This window comes from Pygocentrus nattereri, chromosome 18, assembly GCF_015220715.1.
Source record: "Pygocentrus nattereri isolate fPygNat1 chromosome 18, fPygNat1.pri, whole genome shotgun sequence".
NCBI classification, from domain to species: domain Eukaryota; kingdom Metazoa; phylum Chordata; class Actinopteri; order Characiformes; family Serrasalmidae; genus Pygocentrus; species Pygocentrus nattereri.
In genome coordinates this window covers 32,087,000-32,108,579 of record NC_051228.1, presented here as the reverse complement: position 1 = coordinate 32,108,579, position 21,580 = coordinate 32,087,000, and the positions used below count along the sequence as shown (strand labels likewise).

The 21,580-nt window shown below is 38.1% G+C and overlaps 2 protein-coding genes across 5 annotated transcripts in view; one reads left to right on the top strand and one right to left on the bottom strand.

The window, feature by feature from the left end:
• slc12a2 (solute carrier family 12 member 2) overlaps window positions 1-4,857 on the top strand; it is a 54,745-nt gene extending 49,888 nt beyond the window's left edge. For all 3 annotated transcript variants that reach the window (XM_017691319.2, XM_017691318.2, XM_037547267.1), the window contains one exon: window positions 1,283-4,857. In XM_017691319.2, the coding sequence (XP_017546808.2) occupies window positions 1,283-1,418 (136 nt within the window). In that variant the 3' untranslated portion in view covers window positions 1,419-4,857. The remainder of the gene's footprint in view (window positions 1-1,282) is intronic.
• Window positions 4,858-5,680: 823 nt separating this feature from the next.
• Window positions 5,681-21,580, bottom strand: part of LOC108423776 (fibrillin-2) — a 108,267-nt gene continuing 92,367 nt past the window's right edge. For both annotated transcript variants that reach the window (XM_017691317.2, XM_037547621.1), the window contains 11 exons: window positions 21,438-21,569; window positions 20,629-20,754; window positions 19,933-20,139; window positions 18,739-18,864; window positions 18,483-18,605; window positions 16,930-17,046; window positions 16,082-16,210; window positions 12,446-12,565; window positions 10,657-10,888; window positions 10,157-10,331; window positions 5,681-9,497 (listed from right to left, as the gene is read on the bottom strand). In XM_017691317.2, the coding sequence (XP_017546806.2) occupies window positions 9,123-9,497; window positions 10,157-10,331; window positions 10,657-10,888; window positions 12,446-12,565; window positions 16,082-16,210; window positions 16,930-17,046; window positions 18,483-18,605; window positions 18,739-18,864; window positions 19,933-20,139; window positions 20,629-20,754; window positions 21,438-21,569 (1,862 nt within the window). In that variant the 3' untranslated portion in view covers window positions 5,681-9,122. The remainder of the gene's footprint in view (window positions 9,498-10,156; window positions 10,332-10,656; window positions 10,889-12,445; window positions 12,566-16,081; window positions 16,211-16,929; window positions 17,047-18,482; window positions 18,606-18,738; window positions 18,865-19,932; window positions 20,140-20,628; window positions 20,755-21,437; window positions 21,570-21,580) is intronic.

Here is a 21,580-nt window from a genome sequence, read left to right as displayed (position 1 = left end):
CACTCACTCTCTCTCACTGTGTGTGTGTGTGTGTGTGTTTTATCAGTTACACTCACTATATAGTTGCACTTTGTAGTTCTACAATTACAGACTAGTCCATCTGTTTCTCTGTGTACTTTGTTTGTCCTCTTTTACCTTTTTCTTCAGTGGTGAAGACCACCACAAAACAGGTATTATTTGGGTGGTGGATCATTCTCAGCACTGCACTAACACTGTGTTGGTGGCATGTTAATGTGTTGTGCTGGTATGAGTGGATCAGAGACAGCAGTGCTGCTGGAGTTCTTAAACACTGTGCACACTCACTGTCCACTCTATTAGACACTCCTACCTTGATGGTCCACCTTGTAGATGTAGAGTCAGAGAAGATGGCTCATCTGTTGCTGCCAAGTTTGTGTTAGTCATATTCTAGTCCTTCATTAGTGGTCATAGGACGCTGCACACAGGATGGCTGGATATTGCCTGGATGTATTTGGTTGGTGGATTTTCTGCATTTCTCCTGAAAACTGGTTTAGAAATGTGCTGAAACAGTGAAGGAACAACACAAAGTTCAAAATATGCAGCTTTTCTGTATTTTCTGTATTTCTCCTCTAGTGATGAATCAAAAATAAATGAAAAGGCTTCAGTGTGCTAACATGTAATGAAATGATGGAACAGATCACACACTGACAGTCAGCAGCAGTTTTAGATATGGAAATCTAAAGCAGCTCATCACACGGAATAACAATATGCACAATGTCAGCCTTCAAATAAATGTTTGTCCACATTAAAACACTGAAATCTGTGACTTCAATCTCTTCAGTGTGTTTTCGTGTGGACAGAGGGAAAAAAACCTAAAAACATCTGAGCTAGTCTGTGTGCTGATTCTATCTGTTTAACTAAAACAGAATTAGGTGAAAAGCAGAAACATCTACTTCTAAACCACTTATCCTTCTGCGTCACAGGGTGAAAAGCAGATGGTGATCATTTTTTCCTTTCTTTTTTGAAACATTTTTTTTAGATAAACATAAAGCAAAAAAGTTTTCAGTTTTTTGTAGATATTTGCATGTGTTTGGAAAGAATGATAGCAGACTACTATCTACTGCAAAGCCTTTTTTATTTCTCTAATAAAGGTAGCATTAGTCATAATGTAGCACTGATGGTTCTTGTGTTTTGTAAAGCCAACTCCTGACAACATGCATCATGAAAAAAGGCCGTTCATGAAAGTGGTGTTTTAATGTGTTCTAGGACTAAATCCTTCATATATTAAAACTGACCTCTTATTCTTTCTTTCATTGCCTGATAGGAGCATGCCACTGGCAAGAAAGGGTGCGGTGTCCAGCGCCCTGTACATGTCCTGGTTGGACACGCTTTCCAAGGACCTACCACCTATTCTGTTGGTTCGTGGTAACCACCAGAGCGTCCTCACGTTCTACTCTTAAGCAAATTGATGATCACCGACCCCCCGTGAAGCACACTTTGCCGATATACCGACACTAAACACAAATGTGCACACACAAACACATGAAGGTAGATCACCTGTGACTGTAAGGATAGTAATGATGGTGATGGTCAAGAGGAAGATGGAGAGACTAGGAGCACCTTGTCCTGAGAAGCTTCTGGTTTCTGTAGCTCAGTTACCCCTGTCGCTAGGTTCAGATGTGAGTGTACAGGGTTTCCAGAACGTTCTGGACAATAGAGGACAAGACAAGAACATGCTCAATAATTTATTGGTCACTGTTTTCTTTGGATCACAGGCATCTGAGCATAAAGTACACATTGTTCTGGTTACAATTATCTTTATTATAATTGTCACAATTAAAATGTGGATCTTTTTTTTCCTTCCTTTTTTTTTTTTTTGCTCTTCAAAGCAGCAATAATCACCCTGTTTTCCTTTTTCCTCACTTGGGAGAAAACAATGCAGAATGCTTTGCAACACCTATTATAGCCTTATAGATGTGCCTTCCAGTTCAATCAAATTAAATGAAACTTTGCCATGATTAATGCTCAAATATCTATAGATGTATTTTTAAATTGGGTTTTAAATGTGCTGAAGATATTAAGGATTTTTATGCGAGTGGACTGGTGGTGTTTGCGAAGGTTTCCACTTCTTGGCATAAAAAACTTTTTTTTTTTTTTTTTTTTCTTCCCCCTTTTCCAATGAGGTTTAATTTTCTTCAAGTCATCTTTTGACCTTTTTGTTACTTTTTTCTTTTTGGATTTCAGTCTTCCTTTAAACTGTGAAGGGTTTTAGTGTTCCTAGTACAGTACCCTCCACTAATCTTAGATGTTCTGGTCATCAAAGTTAGAGGGTGTATTCAGTTGTACAGAGTTGAAGGTCTGTTGAACCCAATGCTGTATAACTTTGGTCACTTGAGTGCAGATAAGCAGCCTATGGCTTTAAGATGTGCTGCCAGGTTCTTGTCTAAAAGAAGGTGTCTCAGAAGAGTGGCACGTCAAAGCTGCTATGAAACAACGGCTACACAAAGAACAATCAACCAAATATGATGTAACCTCTTGAATTTACGTTATTCCACAAACCTGCAGGTCTTGCTACAGAGGATGACTTTGCCTTAAAAGCAGAAGAAATGATTGTTGACTTTTAACTTCTATCTTTATAAGCCATACTGGCTGGTTGGTTGATTAGCGGATAAGCGCAGACATAAAAATAGAATGTAATGTCAGTTGTAGTGTATTTTATAGCAAGTTAATTGTTTTTGTCATTTCAAAACGCTCCTCTATTATAGTACTAGATTGCCTTTTTTTTGGAAACAGTCCAATTGTAGCTGCAAAGAAAACCATGTCATCAGCGTCGTCAAGACCACAATCAACTTTTCCGTCTTTGTTAGAGTGTTGGACTGTTACAGAGTAGCTTATTATTTTCCTCCATGTTTGCATGTTAAATTTTAGGGGCTTCCCTGTCTCGTGCAGTGTAACCCTAAAGGCCTGTTCAGGTATTGCAGCTGTAGTTAAAGGCCATGGCACAGATTACAGGATGTCTGGAAGTGTTGATTTAAAGCCAGTACTGAGAATGTTTTTCCACGTGTCAGTGGTCCTGTTGAATGAGATGCATTATATACCTCTATGCAGGTGAACTGAGATGAGTGCTCCTCATTTCCCACTCGTTTAATTGATGGAAATAAAAGAAAGTCACTCATCCAAAACTCAGGATTGGATCTCCCCCGCCTGCAGTGCTTGTTTCCCAGTCCTAGCTGAATATTGCCGACGATTGCCGTTTAGAGGTCTGGTCAACAGCAGGGTTTTTACGAGGTTGAGCTGCATGATATTGACAAGCTTAATGTGAGATGGTTCCATTTCTTGTGTCGTAATTGAAATGAACAAATTGACTTAAAATTGCCTTATGGATGAAATTCTATGATGAACTGGTTTAGCAACGCACACAATTTTGCCTCCTTTCCACGCTCGCTGTACTGTCCACCATAATGTGACATTGCTTTAATGAAAGGTTGTTTGAATGTAACACTAACTGAACACCAAAACGAGGCTGAGCTCCTTTTGGCGTCCATCACATTTTAGAAGATTTTTTTCTTTTTTTCATCTACAGCTGCCTGAATGCAAGCTAAATACTGTGATGTGTTGTCAGACTCTGTAGTAATCAGTACCCACATGACTGCATCTCGACAATACAAGTTCATCACCCGTCACCATGTGAGAAATATGCCATGAATATATTAATATTTATCTCTCTCTCTCTCTCTCTCTCTCTCTCTCTCTCTCTCTCTCTCTCTCTCTCTCTCTCTCTCTCTCTCTCTCTCTCTCTCTCAAAATATATATACTCTAGTGTGTAAAAGGACTTTGTACTTAATGTGTGACACTTGTAGTTTGACTTTGTTTTTAAGACGGTGGGCATTGTGAAGCTCTTTTGACTTCAGCTGGTACAGTCTTACTCATTTTAAGATCTGTTGTGTGTTGAGTGAGTGAGTGACTGTATAGAACTTGAATTCCCTTGACACGTACAAAATAATCAAGAAATTAACCATTACCTGTTATCTTAATTTATTAAGATATTATATATATATATATAGTTGCAATTGGGAGAAATATTTAGATGTCGAGTAACAAATTTGCTATAAATATGTGTAACAACCACAATGTGTGTTTGTAAGTGTGCATTATTCATAGATGTATAGCTACACGTAGCTGCGGCATCAGAGGCTGCTGCACCATGGGTTCACAAGGTACGTCTAACGTGCCTCTAAAAGCTGTTGTGTTCTGTGTAAGACCAAACAGATCAACGTTGTATGTGCTTTCCTTTTTTTCTTTTGTTTTTTTTTTTTCTTTCCTTTCTTCCTGCCCAAGTGTAGCCAAAAAGTCCAGTTCCTCTTACTCTGAGCTGGGAGTGATGATGATGATGATGATGATGATGATGATGATGATGATGATGATGATGATGAAAACCAAAAGTCAACCTCGTTGCTCCCAACTCTAGTTCACACTATTTCTTTACTAATCTGTAAATATCTTCTAGTCTAACCAGATAAATTAAGGGAGTGGCATAATAATGGCAAATTAAATATGGAGAAAGAAATATTTATTTTAGTCTAGATTTCTCCAGTTTTCTTTTTTTAAATTGCATGTTGATTTTTGTTTCCCTTTTGATTACTTTCAGAACTTTGTTTCTCCTTCTCTGTACATTTCTATCTTTTTATATGCCTTTTAAAGAAAAGCTATGTTGACAAACGGTTGAGTTTGACAACTGTTCAAGCATAAGGGTGGATCGAATTGATCTGGCTGGAAGAGGAATGTTTTGATATACTGTATTGTTAATTGTCACAAATATGCTTTTTTTCTAACATTTTAACATTTAAAGTTACCAATACTTTGTACATCTTTATTGCAATAAACAAAAATCAAAAATGAGCCCATCCTTTGACACTAATTCTGTTGGAGTTCTAATTTATGTAGTTTAAAATAGCAAAACGTTTCAAAGCTGTGAGTACATTATTGCACATCCATTAAACCCAACTACTGATCATACACCACTCATTGAAAATGTCTAGTTGCTGGTATGTATCAGTAGTGCTTTTGTTGGTAGTACAACACTGCCATCATGTGTTGGAACAGTTTCAGCACAAGCTGGTCTTGCACTCCATGTAGGCCCTGAAAACCCTTGGAAATACTTTTTATACCAAAACCACTAAGATTATTTATGTAGGCTAAAAAGACTGATTGTGAAAAATGATTTTGTGAAATGTTCGTGACCGACTGAACCCAAAATCACGTTTTGCTGACCTTCAGCAGAAATGGCCTCATCTGGAATTTCTAGGAGCCAGCACGATTAAAAATATCACTGAGTTTAACTTCAGCTTAAAAAGGCGACATCCTTTTTGAGTGGTTGTGGAAAGAAAATCATGTGGAGGAGGATGATGATGACGATGATGAAGGCTTTGATCTAGAAAAATTGTGCTGGTCAGATTAACCTATTTTTGTGTACTTGCTGCTATAACTCTCCTCCCTTTGCCTACCTTAGCTGATGAGCTGACTCAGGTGTGTTCAAATAGGGAAGTCCCAAAATCATGCAGAGTCCAGGATCTTCAGACTGGGACTTGGAACCACTGGCCTGACCTGAGAAAAGAGACTCCTAACAAAATCTCTTCAGTCACTGTTTGCAAAGAAAAGCAAATGAAAACGTCCACATGTGTAGTTCATCATTCAGTATCAGACAGAAGAAAACAGAAAAAGATGATGTTTGGAAATGTTTTATTTTTGTAAAAAACATTAGTTGCTATGTAAAAATGTCATATATGATTTGAGCTTAAAAACAGCAAAAGTACACAGCTGGTTACTGTAAAGTCGGAGTGTATCAAGAAGAAGAACAGCATCTTTGTAGTGAGATTTCAGATGTAGTTCAGTGGGCTGCGAAGTTCCTCAAAAGTTATTGTGAACACCTGGGTAAGTATAGCTTAAAATCCTGGCTAGAAGCTGTAAGGATGGCTTAAGAACCTGTAGATGTTGCGTTTAGCTGATTTCTGGGGGTTTTGAGCAGTGTTTCTAGATCTATAAACGTCTGTTAAATCTACTAACTTACTTCTAAAGCCATGTAATCTGTATTGCATTCTGTTAGAGTTTATTCAGCTAATTCTTTACTATTTGTAATTTATTCTTCACTGAAAATTATTTACATTTTATTGGACCTCAAATAATATAAAAATGACTTTTTTGGCTGAGCTGAAAATTTGTACACAAATTTTGACCTTTTTTCCCCTCCCTGCTCAAATCCTGCTCCTCTTCATACTGATTCAAACTGAAGGATATCAGTGTTTGCTGTCCACCAGCGACACGCAGGTGTGTTTGTCATTAATACTGGGTAAACTGTGATTCAAGTAATAAAAAAAATGCACCAAAATGTTTCTGTTGAAGTACAAAAACCTCAAAAATGCAACATCCATGTATCCTGTTTCATGAGTTACAGTTAACAAAGAGCACCACTTGTGCATCAGGACACGTTACAATGGCACTTATATGCCCAAAACGCTGCTTTTAAAGACAAACTGAACTATGAAGGACACAATAGAATTCACTCTGCTATCAGCTTTAGGTTCAAAATCATCTTGGCAGTATGCCAAAAATGGTTTCATATGTCAATGTCTAAAAGAGAAATATACGAATATGAAAATGCGTTATTTGATGCAACGCAAATGTTTCAGGAAGATCGACCAAAGACACAGAATCTCCGTCAGATATTGTAATCTGCACTGTGTCCTAAAGAAATTAAGACTAGTTTCCCATTGTTCCTGTTTAGCTGAGCTTTTTCAAGTCTTCACTCTTATTCTTTCACTAAATCCTCTTATCTTGTAATTTTGCCTTTTTTTCTGCTATGGGTACTGGAAGACGTGCATATCTTACTTTCTTAATTTGCATCCTATTTGTATGAAATTTACAAGAAGCTCTGAGTGCCAGTTGTAGCAGCTGGTGACTCATTTGTATGACTGTAAGGGCTTTGTTACCAGCTCCTAATTCAATTAAAACAGAAATAAACTCTACTGGACTTCATTTGAAATCTGATTAGGTCTTGAATGAAAGAACAGCCTTTCACTATTTATAACCATCTAGTTTACTACTTACAGTGGCCTGTTCTATTTATCATCAGCAACAACACATACTGTATTATAGGCCTAAATTAAAAGAAAGGCCTCCTGATTCTCATTGGGACACTGTAAATAAATCTCATCACTTACAGGATGATGGAGGTGGAAAATCAATGTTGGCCTTGATTTTTTTTTAATTACAAATGTGTTTAAGTTAAACAATGTAAACCTTTCTGTGAGGTAGCTTCCATGTCTGGTTCAGTTCACCACATCACTGTGAACATTTCTTATTGGGTATGTTTCTCTAAAACTGATTTGGTAGTCACTTTGGTCAACAAACACGCCTTTATCCCATGTTGTTACTAGCAACCACCAAAATAAATAGAAAATGAGTTTAATGAAAAGGCTGTCATATATACACATGTAGGAATCTACAATTTGTATTATAGTTGTGTTTACATTTGACAAATAGTTTAAAATGGTGGGATTTATATAGCACATCTGAGTTAAGACTGCATTACATCTTGTTTTGATAACCATCACAATCATTGCAATAGAGAGTAGAGCCCTTTTGGAAAGGTGCTTTTTAGGCTTTGTTTACACTGCAAGCCTCATTGCTTAAAATTAGATTTTTTGCTTGAATCCAATCTGATGGTTCACACTGGTTTATGTAAGCGATTCAAATCTGTCATTAATGTGAATCCTGTCCTGAAATAACCCTCAAGCACACATCCTACTCAGTAACGTCATGTGAATGAATCGCATTGCGTCACGTGCACCATCAGCAACGATCAGAATGAGCCTTCGCTGCAAAGATGATTCACTCGTCAGCTCTCAGCTTGTTCATTATTAGAGCAAGATGAAGGTGAAACAAATGAGATGTGCTGCTTTTCCACCATTTGCAGGCTTTAACGTCTGTTGGCGCTGCTGCCAATCTGAATGATGGTGTACGCGCAGTGGAACAAAAACACATGAATTCTGATCTGAGCCTCAGACTGAGGTCGCATGGCCATGAATCGGATAAGTATCCGATCTAGGACCACATATGAAAGTGGCTCAGGTTGGACTTGTAGAGATCAGATGTGCAGATCCACACAGCCCTGAAAACATCAGATCTGAATCATATTCAGGAAAAAAATCTGATTTGTGCCACTTCAATGGTAATGTGAACATAGCCTTACTGATGCTGTTAGAGCAGAGGCTGAAGCTGCAAAAGAACTGGAGAACTTTTTGTGGTAGCTTTGGTCTTCTCTATGGCTTTTGAATGAACCTTAATGACAGCTATATGTCACTTCAGAACACCACTGTTCAGAAATATTCCTGCATGTATACTGTTGGCCTTCACGAGCACATATATGAAACAAAAATATACTATTCACTCCGAATTACATATGTAACATATTTAAGCTTACTCCTGGTGTGTTCATGAAGGTTGACCTCTGGACCCTAAAAAAAACACAATTGTCTTCGTACCTTGACAAATTAGGGTCCAAAGTCGGCTTCTTTAGCTTTACACTGGAGCAACTAACAAGTGATGGAAGTTAACATCAACTGTGTTTACTTATTAAGTGATCTCAAATTGATTCATTTAATTGGTTTCGGACGCTGACGTACTGTTATATGTAAAAGTACAAATGTAGGTTGCAAAGCTACAAACAGCCATGAAAGCCTGAATTTGTCTTTATTTTTGTCCATTTTGATAGAACAGTATGTTATACAGGGTCAGAGACCACATAAGCAAGTCTATGAGAGATTACTCAACATGGTAAATACTTAGCCATACAGTTTGGATGATGCTAATTGCTGAGGAATAAGCTTCAATTACTTGTTAGCTACATTAGCTTTGTGGCTCCAGTGCAAGACAATCTGTGCAAAAATCGAACTTTGGACACCAAACATGTCTAAGCTAAGCCACTACACTTGAAGTAAGAAGAAAATTGTGTAAATAAGATTTCTAGCCAAACCGTCCCCTTGATGTTGTGTTTTAAATGGCTTATGAAGCTGAGATGTAGCACCCATCATTTAAAGAACGAGCTGCTGATCTTTGGTGTGTGAATGAGCTTCACAGTGTAGTCACACAGGCCACACAGTGGCGATCTACTGCAGGGTGACGTGCAACTTCATGTGCAGGTCCTGGCCCAGATCTCCAGAGAGGTAGTCTCTGTCTCTGCCATCTTCCAGCTTATGCAGCTCTGTGAGACTGTACAGTGGGGAGCTGCTGAGCTCCAGCTCGTACACTCCTGCAGAGGCTTTCTTGTGCAGGCAGTGCAGGTAGCTGAGGCCCTGACGCTGCTGGAGCCGGAAGACTCCAGCCTGGTTTCCCGCTCTGATGGAGTAAGAGATGTGGTGGTTGAGGGATTTGATGGCAGGCACCAGCTCCAGGATGTGCTCTTCAGGACTGCACTGGGATATGCTTAGTACTAGGGTCAGGGGCTGCTCCATGTCCACACTGTCCAGGCTGACTGGAGATCCCTGCACAGAATGAAAGCAAATCAATAACTTGGGGCTTAAGGTCAACCTCAAGACTGCACTACCTTGATGGTCAGTTTATAAGATGTTGCCTCAGGCTTGTTGGTACAAAAAATAAACAACAACAACAAAAAAATGGATTAAACATCCTTAAGCAAACACAGTACATGTTTTAAAGTTTTTATTTAATTTCAAAGTTTTCATTTACCTCTTACTCACAATGTAGCTGATCAGCAAGATATGTTTGATATCTAAAGTTGGTTTTTGTGCTATGAGGCTAATTTAACTAACAGGTTATAGAAACCTATACTCCACCAATTAGCATCCTGCAAAATGAATGCTTAAATCATTGCTCTTAAATCATTGTCTTAAACTGTAATAGGTAGTTAAGCAACCTCAATTGTCAGTCTTTGTAGATAACAGTGTTCCTTACAGTGCCAGAAACCAAACCGCAAAATCTATTTGACATTACTTATCAACTTGACACAGGTTGAGACCAGTATGTGATGATGTAAGCATGACTTTAGCACAATGATAATTGGTATACATAAACTGCAATTTATGTTCACCACATTAATCTTATAGCTCTGGATTTGGACACTAAACATGGCTTGGCTGATAGACTCCCGTAAATTTGATCTTAGTAGATTTATTTCTCTCACTTCTTTGGGCTCTGTCTGGTTGGCAGTGCGTCTCGTCCTGACTCCTCTCTTTTGGAGGCTGTTGATATTGCAGTCGTAACACCCTTCTGGAGAGAGGCTGTTATCCTCAACTGCTCCAGCTGCACCTGCAGAGCCCAGCCGGCCCTTGCCAAAGCTGAGGCCTGACACACAGTGCCTGCATGCACACAGATCAATATTCAGATCTTTGTTTATCAACGCACAAGCAACTGAACTACCTAAGATGCTGCTGTGGTACCAAAATAGTGCTAAAAGTGATTGTCATAATTGTCATGAGAAGGTAAACAACAAACAAATTTAACAATACAATGTGTGTCTGTTTGATATAATATAGTACAAATGTCTATGTAATTGCACAAAGTGAACTCTGAACTGTTCTATAACTGAAAGCAAGTTCCCTGTTTGTGCACCAGTGGTGTACCTCAGTTTATCCTAACATTCTTACTGTCTCCTTAAGGGCAGCCCCCCTATCCCCTCCTCACCCTTGGCCAACCCTGTAGTATCCAGGTGGGCAGCCACACAGGTAGCCCCCCTGTGTGTTGGAGCAGCCATAGTTGCAGGGGGTCTTGAAGGAGGAGCACTCATCTACGTCCTGGCAGCTGCTGGAAAGCTGCTCAAAGGTGTAGCCTGAGGGACAGGCACATTTGAAGCTGCCCAGCGTGTTGTAGCATGACGCACTGCCACAGGTTCCAGGAGTGGAGCATTCGTTTTCATCTGCAGCACAGACATGCTGAGGATTAGGCTCTGCGAAGTGTGTTGTTTTATTTTACTTTATTAGCATTTTAACTGTATATTAATCCTTGATGAGCACATGTGAAGATGTGCTTTATTTGATAGAGACTGGAAAGAACTGGAAAGAAGCCCCCAAGGTGTTAAATGTCTCTCCTGCTTTATTTTTCTTTATTATCAAATGATTGGTGCAAATCTAATCTTGACACATTCAAAAATGTATTTTTTAAAATGTCCTTAAGGATAATTGTATTATTGTCAATTATTATACTATAAAGTTATAACCTTTATTGGGGTCTGTTTTTGGTCATTTATTTGTAGTGATGTATGCATTTATATTAAGTTGCACATTTGCTTTTGAGAGGTAAAAGTTTTGTCTTTTTTTAAGTGAAAGGCCTTTAGGGAAAGTCCACCAAGACAAGTAATTATATTCAATGTTATTTTTTCATAGCTTATTATAACAAAGTAGAATCATTAAGATGTACATTGATAGGGGCCTCAATTTCATCTTAAACTATATTGTTATATTTGAAAACAGCAAAGGCTAGAAATTATTTAAGCTGTAAATTGTATATTCTGTAATACTTAGATGACAAGTTGTTGCAAGATTCACCTGGGGAGCCTCTTAATTTAATAGTGGGAATAGTGGGAAGTTTGTTTTGAAGATTTTATTTAATGTGCAATAAAAATGACTGCTGTTCCAGTTGATTTTCCCTAACTGGTGATTTATACATCGTCAAGACATGATTTAGCTTTACACTAAGAGAAGGATCGTATGTTTATTCTTTGATTACTGACCATTATGAATTCTGAAGTATATCACATTTTTTTTGTTGTTCTACAGAGGGTGCTGTTGTACAATTGCTAAGACTTAGAAACTCAAACGTCTAAGAAACATTTCTTACATTAAGAAAACAAATGCATGTGATCTCTGCCAGAGCAGCTCTGTAAACAGTGCTATAGTTGACAAGATACCAATATTATGTGCAAAAATTTAAACAGATACATAAATAAATCACTACATGGGATGCACTGTAAAAACTAGTGGTAACTGAAATACTTGTGGCTGTCTGCTTTCTGCAATAAAAGAAATCTAAAGCCTAAATTAGCAACTTCACAAAAGCTGACCATATGAAACAAGAGACTCTTCCAGCAAAACTTTTACATGGCTGTTGGTCTGTGCAAAGAATGTTCAGTCCAGCAGTTGGGCTTTAGTAGTACAATGCAAAAATAAGTTCTTTGCAAACAGGGTTTTGTTTTATTTCCCACAGGACCTTCCAGTAAATTTGATTGTGTTCCAAACTATATGCTGAGTACTTTTTTGGGTTTTAAAGCCTGATCTACTGTTTAAAGGACATGCATATTAAATCAAATATTTCCACAGAGTGGCACCACATTTCACAGTAAGAATGAAGATCATACAGTTACATGAACTGATGAGATCTGACCTATCAGTGATCTAATTCTAGGACTGATGAATGTGGACCTGTGTTTGTACACACATATAGTCTGTACACAAAAATAAAGAGCAGTATTACTCACCAACACACTGGTTCCACTGATAGTGCTGGGTGTAGCCCTGTGGGCAGCTGCAGCGGTAGCCCCCCAACATGTTCTCACAGCCAAACTGGCATCTATGGCTGTTTCCGCACTCATCGATATCTACATATGGGGGAGAAACCAAGACAGAGGGAGACAGACAAAGAGAGACAACAATAAAGACGTTATAATGCTAGTTCTGCAATATTAAAGTAGTATATCCATCCATCCATTTTCTAATCTGCTTCTCCGTCAGGGTCGCGGGGGGGTGCTGGAGCCTATCCCAGCAGTCTTCGGGCGGAAGGCAGGATACACCCTGGACAGGTCGCCAGCCCATGGTAGGGGACACAGACAGTCACTCACACACTCACACCTAGGGGTAACTTAGCATGTCCAATTGGCCTGACTGCATGTCTTTGGACTGTGGGAGGAAACCGGAGAACCCGGAGGAAACCCACGCAGACACGGGGAGAACATGCAAACTCCACACAGAGAGGACCCCGGTCACCCGGTCGGGGAATCGAACCCAGGCCCTCTTTGCTGTGAGGCGACAGCGCTACCCACCACGCCACCGTGCCGCCCCTATTAAAGTAGTATATTGTCAGTATATTGTTCTGACACACCAGAGCAGTTATATGTAGCTATTCATTACTGAGTAACAGACATGAACACTAGAGATACACTGATATAGCATTTTTTGTAAATTGAACCATGTCCATATCTTGCAATGTTGATATGGATACATAACTTTTTACAAAATCTACCTGGATTAGCATTACAGAGAATTGTAAAAATAGTTTATTTAGGGTTTCAATTGCAATAAAATTAATACATGCAGATACTTTACTGTAGCAGAGCAGCATCATGTAAAGGTTCTGCTCTTCTGTAGTGCAATAAATGCATCAAATCAAATATTCTTTTGAAATATTTGTCAAATCTAACAATCTATTCGTGTTATTATGTATCTGTATACTTTTATTAAAGCAATTATCTGCCAGTTCCAATGTGATTCCGATATCATTGTGCATCCCTGACACACACAGCAGAATGATGCATGGGAGATCATTACATGCAAATGCTCAGAAAACAGTTTACACATATATATAAACATCATTAGTATTTTTATATTACAGTATATCTTCTTATGCATTGGGAGGCCTTCCATCCAGTCTGTGATGTGGTGGCACTGTTTCTTTCCCTTTCCGCCCAGATGCTATTGTGGTATTGTAACAGCTCCACATTAACTTAATGAGAAACTGAAAACCTTCTCTGGGAATGTAAAAGTGCCTTTTATATTCAAGTCCTACCAGAAATGCAGTAGTTTCCATGGAAAAATGAGCCAGCGCTGTAGCAAACTATTAATGTGAACCTGATTCTCTGGCTCTAGGCGAGCTGGCAGTTTGACAGTACATCGGTTTCCAACATACTTATGAAGAATGAAAGGCCTGTTGCTGTTAAACAGCTTGTCCTTCTCATCAGCTCATGGCTATGTTTGCACATCTAGCTCTGTATCTGTAAAAGAGCAGGTATATGTTTCAAGGCCTTGTTCAAAATGACCTCTTACAAGTCATAACTGTCTACTGGGTATAAGAGCATAAGTACTTTGCTATTCACCTCTAAAAGTGATTCGGAACAGAGCCAGTGCAATATCTGGGAATGAGCCATGTTGGAGCCAAAGGCAGTAACCACTGCACCACACAGCCTCAGCACTCATAACCACAGATTAAAGTCCAGCTCTCCCCCTGGACCGAGGTGAGTTGTTTAGTGTGAGTAGCCATGAGCGGATTGTTTGGAGAGTGCCAGCAGGAGCTGACCTTTAGGCCCTGCTGCGGTGTGCAAAATCAAATAAAAAAGTCCACAAAAATGCAGCACTTCAGATCTAGGAATGTGAAAGGCAAATTACGGTGACCGAAGGAGAAAATATCAGCTAAATTTCATTTGGCTTCATTTTCACTTTCTAATAATACTTTAAACTGATTTTGCTCCATGCAGCAGGACAGATTTAGGAGAACACAGTTTATTTGGAATTAGCATTCCATTACCTGTCCACATGCCCAAACCTACTTACTTCTGCTTGGCTCTAATCTGCCAAATTGCAAATGACAAAATGAAATGAAAAGCAAAAATGCATGACAGTTAAAGGGCCCATATCATGGAAAAACAACCTTTCTTTGAAACATTTTTCAGTTTTTGGCATAATTACTTATCATCATAGCTTATCATAATAAGTTATCATCAGTTCTCCTTTCGGACATACAAATTTTTGTTCTGACAGCAGTGATAAGCATCCACCTGTTTAGCCTGCAGCAGTTTAGCCCACCTATTTATATTGAAGTCATAAGGAGTGTTTCAGTCCAGACTGGTTTTTGTTTGAGGTACAATAGAAGACAGCCAATCAGAATGGAATCAAAATTAACCATGTAAAAATGAACAACTTTTTTGGGTAAATAAAGCCATGCAAACATAAGTGATGAAAAAAAAACAACATAAGAAAAATGAAGGATTAGGGCCTTTTACAAAAAAATTACAATGCTTGTTTAACTAGAACAGCAGCTTAAACACTGACTTGTTGCACCTCCTCAGTGTATTCAGGCTTCAAGATAAAGACAGAACAAGCTTTGGTTAAAATCTTCAGAGCAGTAATTCTCTTACTGAATTCCCCCATCACATGCTTTTAATGAGCTGTACTGAATCAAGTTTCGGCTCCCAGGGAAAAGTGTTGTTTTCAAGCTTGAGAAATCTGGCAGGGCAGTGTGAGCGCATCGACTAAAGTGTAACACCTCACTGTACTATTCCACTGACCTCTGAGCTGCAGGGAAACCATGTAAACCGGATACATCTGATTTGGCCATTGGCCACATCCGTATTCATATGACCAACAGGCTGGAGCTGCTGTCAATGTTTGACTCTGCAGCTTATCTTTATGCTACATTAAATTGGCAGAGCTTTGAAATACATCTTTGTATTTTAACATTTACTTGCTGTATCTCTTAAGCATCTTTTACTTTTTAATTAATAGCTGTTGCAGAATATGTCTGTTAGGAAACCCTGACTGTTGAGACGCGTTAGCCTCGACCAGTACTGCTGAAATATGTTGTATAAACTGAGAAAAATAATTAATATTCATTATTTAAAAAACAGACAATTATGCTCTACTAGAGGGTTGCCATTTTTGTTGTAGTATCAAATGGTCGCACTATTAAGTTCTTGTCCACTGAGCAAAGAACAGCAAGCTAAAGATCTAAATTAAGTCAAAGGTTAAGTCAGCCTCTCCAGCTTTAGCTAGAACACGACTTTACCCAAGAGAAAAACATTCTGATTGACTTATATTCTGTCGGGAGAACTTTACTGCAACCATATGACATCAGAATGAGACAATGAAACCCGCTAGTAAAGAGATTTTTGTCGTTTTACATTCTTTTTTTGGTTTATAAAAAAATAAATATTTCTACTTGTTTTACACATCATACTTGAATAGTACTGGGGCATGTACATTATTTTAAAGCATAGAAGTCTTAATAGCCATGGTTCCCTTTAAGATGAACAATGTTAAGAGTAAGAATAACTGATAATTATTAAAATAGTAAGATTAATGATAATCTGCCTGCAATTTAGTCACATTCACACAGATGATATTACCTTCACAATGCAGGCCAGTAGAGTCCAGGATGAATCCTCGCTGGCACTCACAACTGAAGCTGCCTGGTGAGTTCTGGCAGATGCCTTTAGCTCCACAGAGACTGGGCTCTGCAGCACACTCGTTATTATCTGGAGGAGAAAACACAAAAGGAAGTCTCACTGTCATCTTTGAATTCTATTTTCTACTGAAAATCATTGTTAATTAAAACTATCAGCTGCTGACAGGCTGTTGCAGTTCAGATGGCTGTGTGTGAACTCATAAAACCAAAGAGATGTTCGACTCAGATTGAAGACATGCCAACATTAATTGCGATTTCATTTTATTCTTAGGTAACAAAGTTGATATACAGAACTGTGTAAAAGTCAGAGATCATTCTTTATTTAGAGGATTAGATATAAAATAATCCGCTTGCATAAGGAAGGGGAAGTTCAAAGGAATATAAGTGAAAAAAAAAACAAATGTTCACAAAACTAAAGCACAAAAAATAAAGTCAAGTGATCTTAACTGTTACTCCTTAGTATAACTTGTACAGACTGAAATGAACTGTTGTCCTTTAGGCCCCATGCAGCAAGTATGTCAAAAACAATGTGAGTTAATAAAGTAATAAAGTCAAATTGAAATAATGAAATTATATTTAGTTGTTGAGGCTTTTGGGTAATTTTCTGTTATAAAAACAGAAATAACGTGCGCTTAATGGCCATTTTGACTGGAAATTAAACAAATTGTGGTCTCTGAATTTTGTACACTACTGTATGCTGATTTCACCCATCAGTGTGTGGCAGTTATAAAATGAGCTCATATAATGTATCATTACTTTGTTTTCTCTGAGTGTGTGCTATGCACTCACCTATGCAGGCTGTGTGGTGTTGTGCGAAACCCGGAGGACACTTGCATGTGAAGCCACCGATAGTGTTAACACACATAAACTGGCAGTTGTGTCTCTTTGCCTGGCATTCGTCCAAATCTTCAAAAAAAAGCAAACAAAATCAAACTCAATCACTTATTACTCTTTCATTAAAATACACGTGGGGCTGTGATTTGCTGTGATGTTCCTGTTCTGCATGCTTTTTGATCTGATCTTTTACTAAAATCCTATACTGGACATGCAGAAACCCAAGTGATCCAGAAGGATTTCATATTTTATGTTTTTATTAAAGAAAGTTAAACTATATTTTGTGATTTTGTGTTGTTAGATTTTGTGGAAAAATAACAAGCTTTTCATCACTTTATTCACTAATCTATGGAACTAAACATTCCCGGTATTTACTCATAATCATGGGTCAGTTCCCTGTCCACTACTGAAAAGTGCTTGCACTCTGTGATTCTTCAGGCATGAACTGTTTTGTTCTAGTTCTTTGACAGTGTTTCACAGGGGCCACAGGCCATTCTAAGATTTGTTTGGATTAACATTTGTCTTATTCTGGATCTTTGTACTGGAGCATGTGTGTATGGCTGTTCACTGCAGTGTTCGGATTTTAATATGTTTTAATGGCTCCTGTTCTTGGCTCTGTTAAGCTATATCAATTGTGAAGTTATTATATTTACACTGGTAGGATCAGTCACCTTCTACTTACCACTGCTATTCCACTAAAATAATGTCACTCAATATGAACCAATGTCCAAAATAAAAATTTTTCATTCTAAATAAGGCCAAACACATGGCACCTTCTCACAGGATGACTTACTGGTCTTACCCAAGACATGTCCTCTTAAATGACAGAGAAGGACAAACTCAGGATGGTGGTTACTGTGATGACAACTGCCCTTTCATCACCCAGCAATAACAGCTAGTCACATCTCAAGTGAGTCATGCTGCCAGATAGGAATGTGATCATATGATCACTAAAGCAGAAAAGACTCATAGTCTGCCTTAATTAAAAACTGTAAGGTCAGTGTAATGGTTTTTTCTGTATGACTGACGGTGGCTGAACTTTTATGATACTATTCATGCTACCACGTGTCTCGTAATCCTCAGCCCAATTCATTACAGTATAATACTGCAATGCTAGTATTTAAAGGCATATTGTAGAAAACATGGTCCTCACTTTTTATGGCATTTAAGCTTAATTCAATATTTCGAAACAAAAATCAACAAACTTATACATATATCCACCTATTCCACAGTGGTTCAGCCCCATACATGTATGCTAAAGTTATAAGTATTATACATGGCAGCCAATCAGAAGCCTGTTATAAAGAACATTAATAAAAAATTCTGGTTAATTTATAAAGAGAGGTTGGAAAATGGCCATGTAAAAATGAATTAGGACTGATTTTGGTGCTTAAACCTACGTAAATAACAAACTTTAGGGGGACAACAATAAAATACAAATATAAAACATGAACCCTTTAAAGGTTAGCAAACCTTTAGAGTGCAAAAGCCATGAGTGAAAACTTCACCTTTACATGTTCTGCCATCCTCTTGAAGGGTATAGCCACGTGGACAGGAACACACATAACTGCCCTCTGTGTTCTTACAGATGAAGTTGCATGGCTTTGGAGACATAACACACTCATCCAGATCTGAGGAAATACCAGACAAATAATAAACAGTGATAAGTTTAGGTAATCTATAAAATAATATTTTCATAATGAATGTTTGATAGGAAAAAGAAACAGAGGAGACAGTATTTCAGTGCATATGCAAGTGTCTTACCCACACAAGCAGTGCCTGCAATACTGGCTGTATAGCCAGAGTTACAGTGGCATCTGTAGGAGCCCATAATGTTGATACACCTGCCATTCTTACATACATCTGGTATCACCTTACACTCATCTATATCTGTGAATAGAAAGGTACATCATTAGCATCATACATGAGATTAGTTTTAACAGAGAATTTAAGATCCATATTTGGATCTTTTTTTTGGATTTTGATATTGATTTTCATTAAAAACATTTACATTTTAATGTCATAGTAAAAACAGTTTTTTTAATTCAGACTTTAACATGGCTGCTACTGCTGTTTTTGCTTTGACTAATTTTTATAAACTGTAGTATGTCACAGTTTTAAAAGCTATAAAAAAGTCTTTTTGAGATCATTTAACAACTTGAAAACGTTTTGCTCAGACCATGACTTCAACATGTGGTGGTAGGATGAGGGAATACTGAGGAAGACGGGAGAACTCTGAGAACTTTGGCCAACGTGCATTCAACATTTACATCATTTAATTACATCCTTAAGTGTCTCTAAACTCTAAATGAAACTGCTGGAAATGGCTCTTCTACAGTTGTTGATTCAGCACACATTAGCGCCAACATGAATTTAAGCGATTTGGAAAACAGAGGGTTATTTAAAGCAAACTGAAGTCATCTCTGCAGCCTGTAGTATGGATTGAACACATTTAACTTAGCAAGATGAGGTCATGGGGCATAGTCTGGCTTAGCTTCAACAAGTGAGAGCAGCAGATGAATGCCACAATTTATTTGATTTACTGTAAAATTTGGATCCTTTACTCTTTAAATAGCCTGAATTCATTCTGAATGTGGTGTGTGCTCTTTAGTCATTTATATGTTTATTCACAAATAAATGTTTTATATTGCAGATACACTTTACAGCCCTGTTGCATTTATTATGCTTAGACCAGGCACATAATTAACTGTTTCATTAACTGAGGGAAGTGGCAACATAAAATTATGAAAATGGCCCATTGGTGGGTTATAAACTTCTATTATTAGCTTTATAGCAAAACAAATGAAGCAAACTTCAGACAGCAAACATGTCTTGGCTGATGGACTACATTTAGGCCAAAGTTAAAAAATTTGCTAAATACTTTTAAATCTGTGAGGGACTGTTGTGTGGGTTATGAAATAATAGATATGAATCAGTTGTAAATATGTAAATGCAGACCTGTGCCGTCTGTGGCATAGCCAGGCCCGTGTGGGCACAGTTTCTTGTACTTGGCGGTACCAGGCAAAGGGCACAGCTCACACTGGTTCCCCCAACCACGGCCACCATCACAGCAGCACTGGGACTTTGTGATGGGTGTTCGGCTGCTGGAAGACATCTGACACATGGTCTGCAGCACCTCCGTGAAACAGAATCCTTGTCTGTAATCTAGAAAAAGCCATCAAGACAGATGATGCAGAGAGTTTGAGATGAAAGCATATTTGGTTTGGTATTTCATGTAGAACTGAATGTGTAAAAATGCATGTGAAGGTGCTGGTTCAACTGCACTGATTTTAGAAGGTTAGAATTTATTTTTGATATTGATTATACTAATGTTCAATAAAGTTCACTTTTAATGAAAAACAAATCTCATTCTTAAAACAATTGCACTCCAGACATCAAAATCATTGAATATGTTTGAGTTTACATGGATTCTACTTGGGAAAAACTTTGGAGGTGTGGAAAAATATCCCTGCAGAGTTCTTTGAAAAATTGATTTTCTTAATGCAGCAAAAATAATGAGTGGTACTTAACAGCCATTTTGACCAGGCATTAATTAAACGAGGGGGGGTATCTGACTTTTGCACAGTACTACATACATGTTACACACACCTATCCACTCGGCCTCTATTAGTGTGAGGAACAGAAATGGCTTACCAAGGCACAGAGTGCGCGTAGAGTCAGGCTCAAAGCCTTCGCCACATTCACACTTGTAGCTGCCAATGGTGTTCACACAGTGTCCATTCTCGCAAATACCAGGTTTAGTACGACACTCATTCTCATCTAAGGAGTAGAAGAGAGACAACAGTCAGTCATACTTACATATTCAATGCTTTAGAAAATATCCTGATCAGTATTAAAGCAGAATTCTACCAATATTTAAAATATTTGCATAATTAAACAGTAAGATGTAAAGTCATTGAGACTGGTTGTATAGAAATGCATCATTATAGAGAAACTGAGTCAGAATTATTTCACAGTGGTAGTGATAGGAATCAGCCATATGCAGCATTTAATGCTTTTAAAAGCTTAATCAAAAGGTTTTACACTAAATGTAGATGAGTACACTGCCAAATGTCTGAGACATTGTTTTATGAGTCTTGAGGTTTTGGTTATGTATTTTTTTTCAGCCCATTAATGGTGGGGAGATACAAGTGGGGTGTTTTAAGGCTAAAATCCTAAAAAGCTATTTTTTCATATTTAATGCTTTTCTACTATAATTAGCATTACATAACAAAACCCAGAATGCATGTACGTTCACTGGTCATTATGGATATAAACTAAGGTGTCTAGATTTGTGCTGAATACACTATGACCTATTTCCTATCATCACCACTGAAAAGAAATCCAAGTCAATAAGTTTCTCTACATCACACCATTTCACATTCATCTCAACTGAATAATTCAGAAATTGGCAGAATTTTCCTCTCAAGTTCTGTCAGTGAATGAGAAACAAATGATCTGACCCTGACACACATCATCGTCCATCCTGCGCACCATCCCGGGAGGACACACACACATGAAGGTGCCGATGAGGTTCTTACAGTTCATTGCTCTGGTATCACAGTCATGCAAGCCCTCCGTACACTCATTCAGGTCTGCAGAGAGA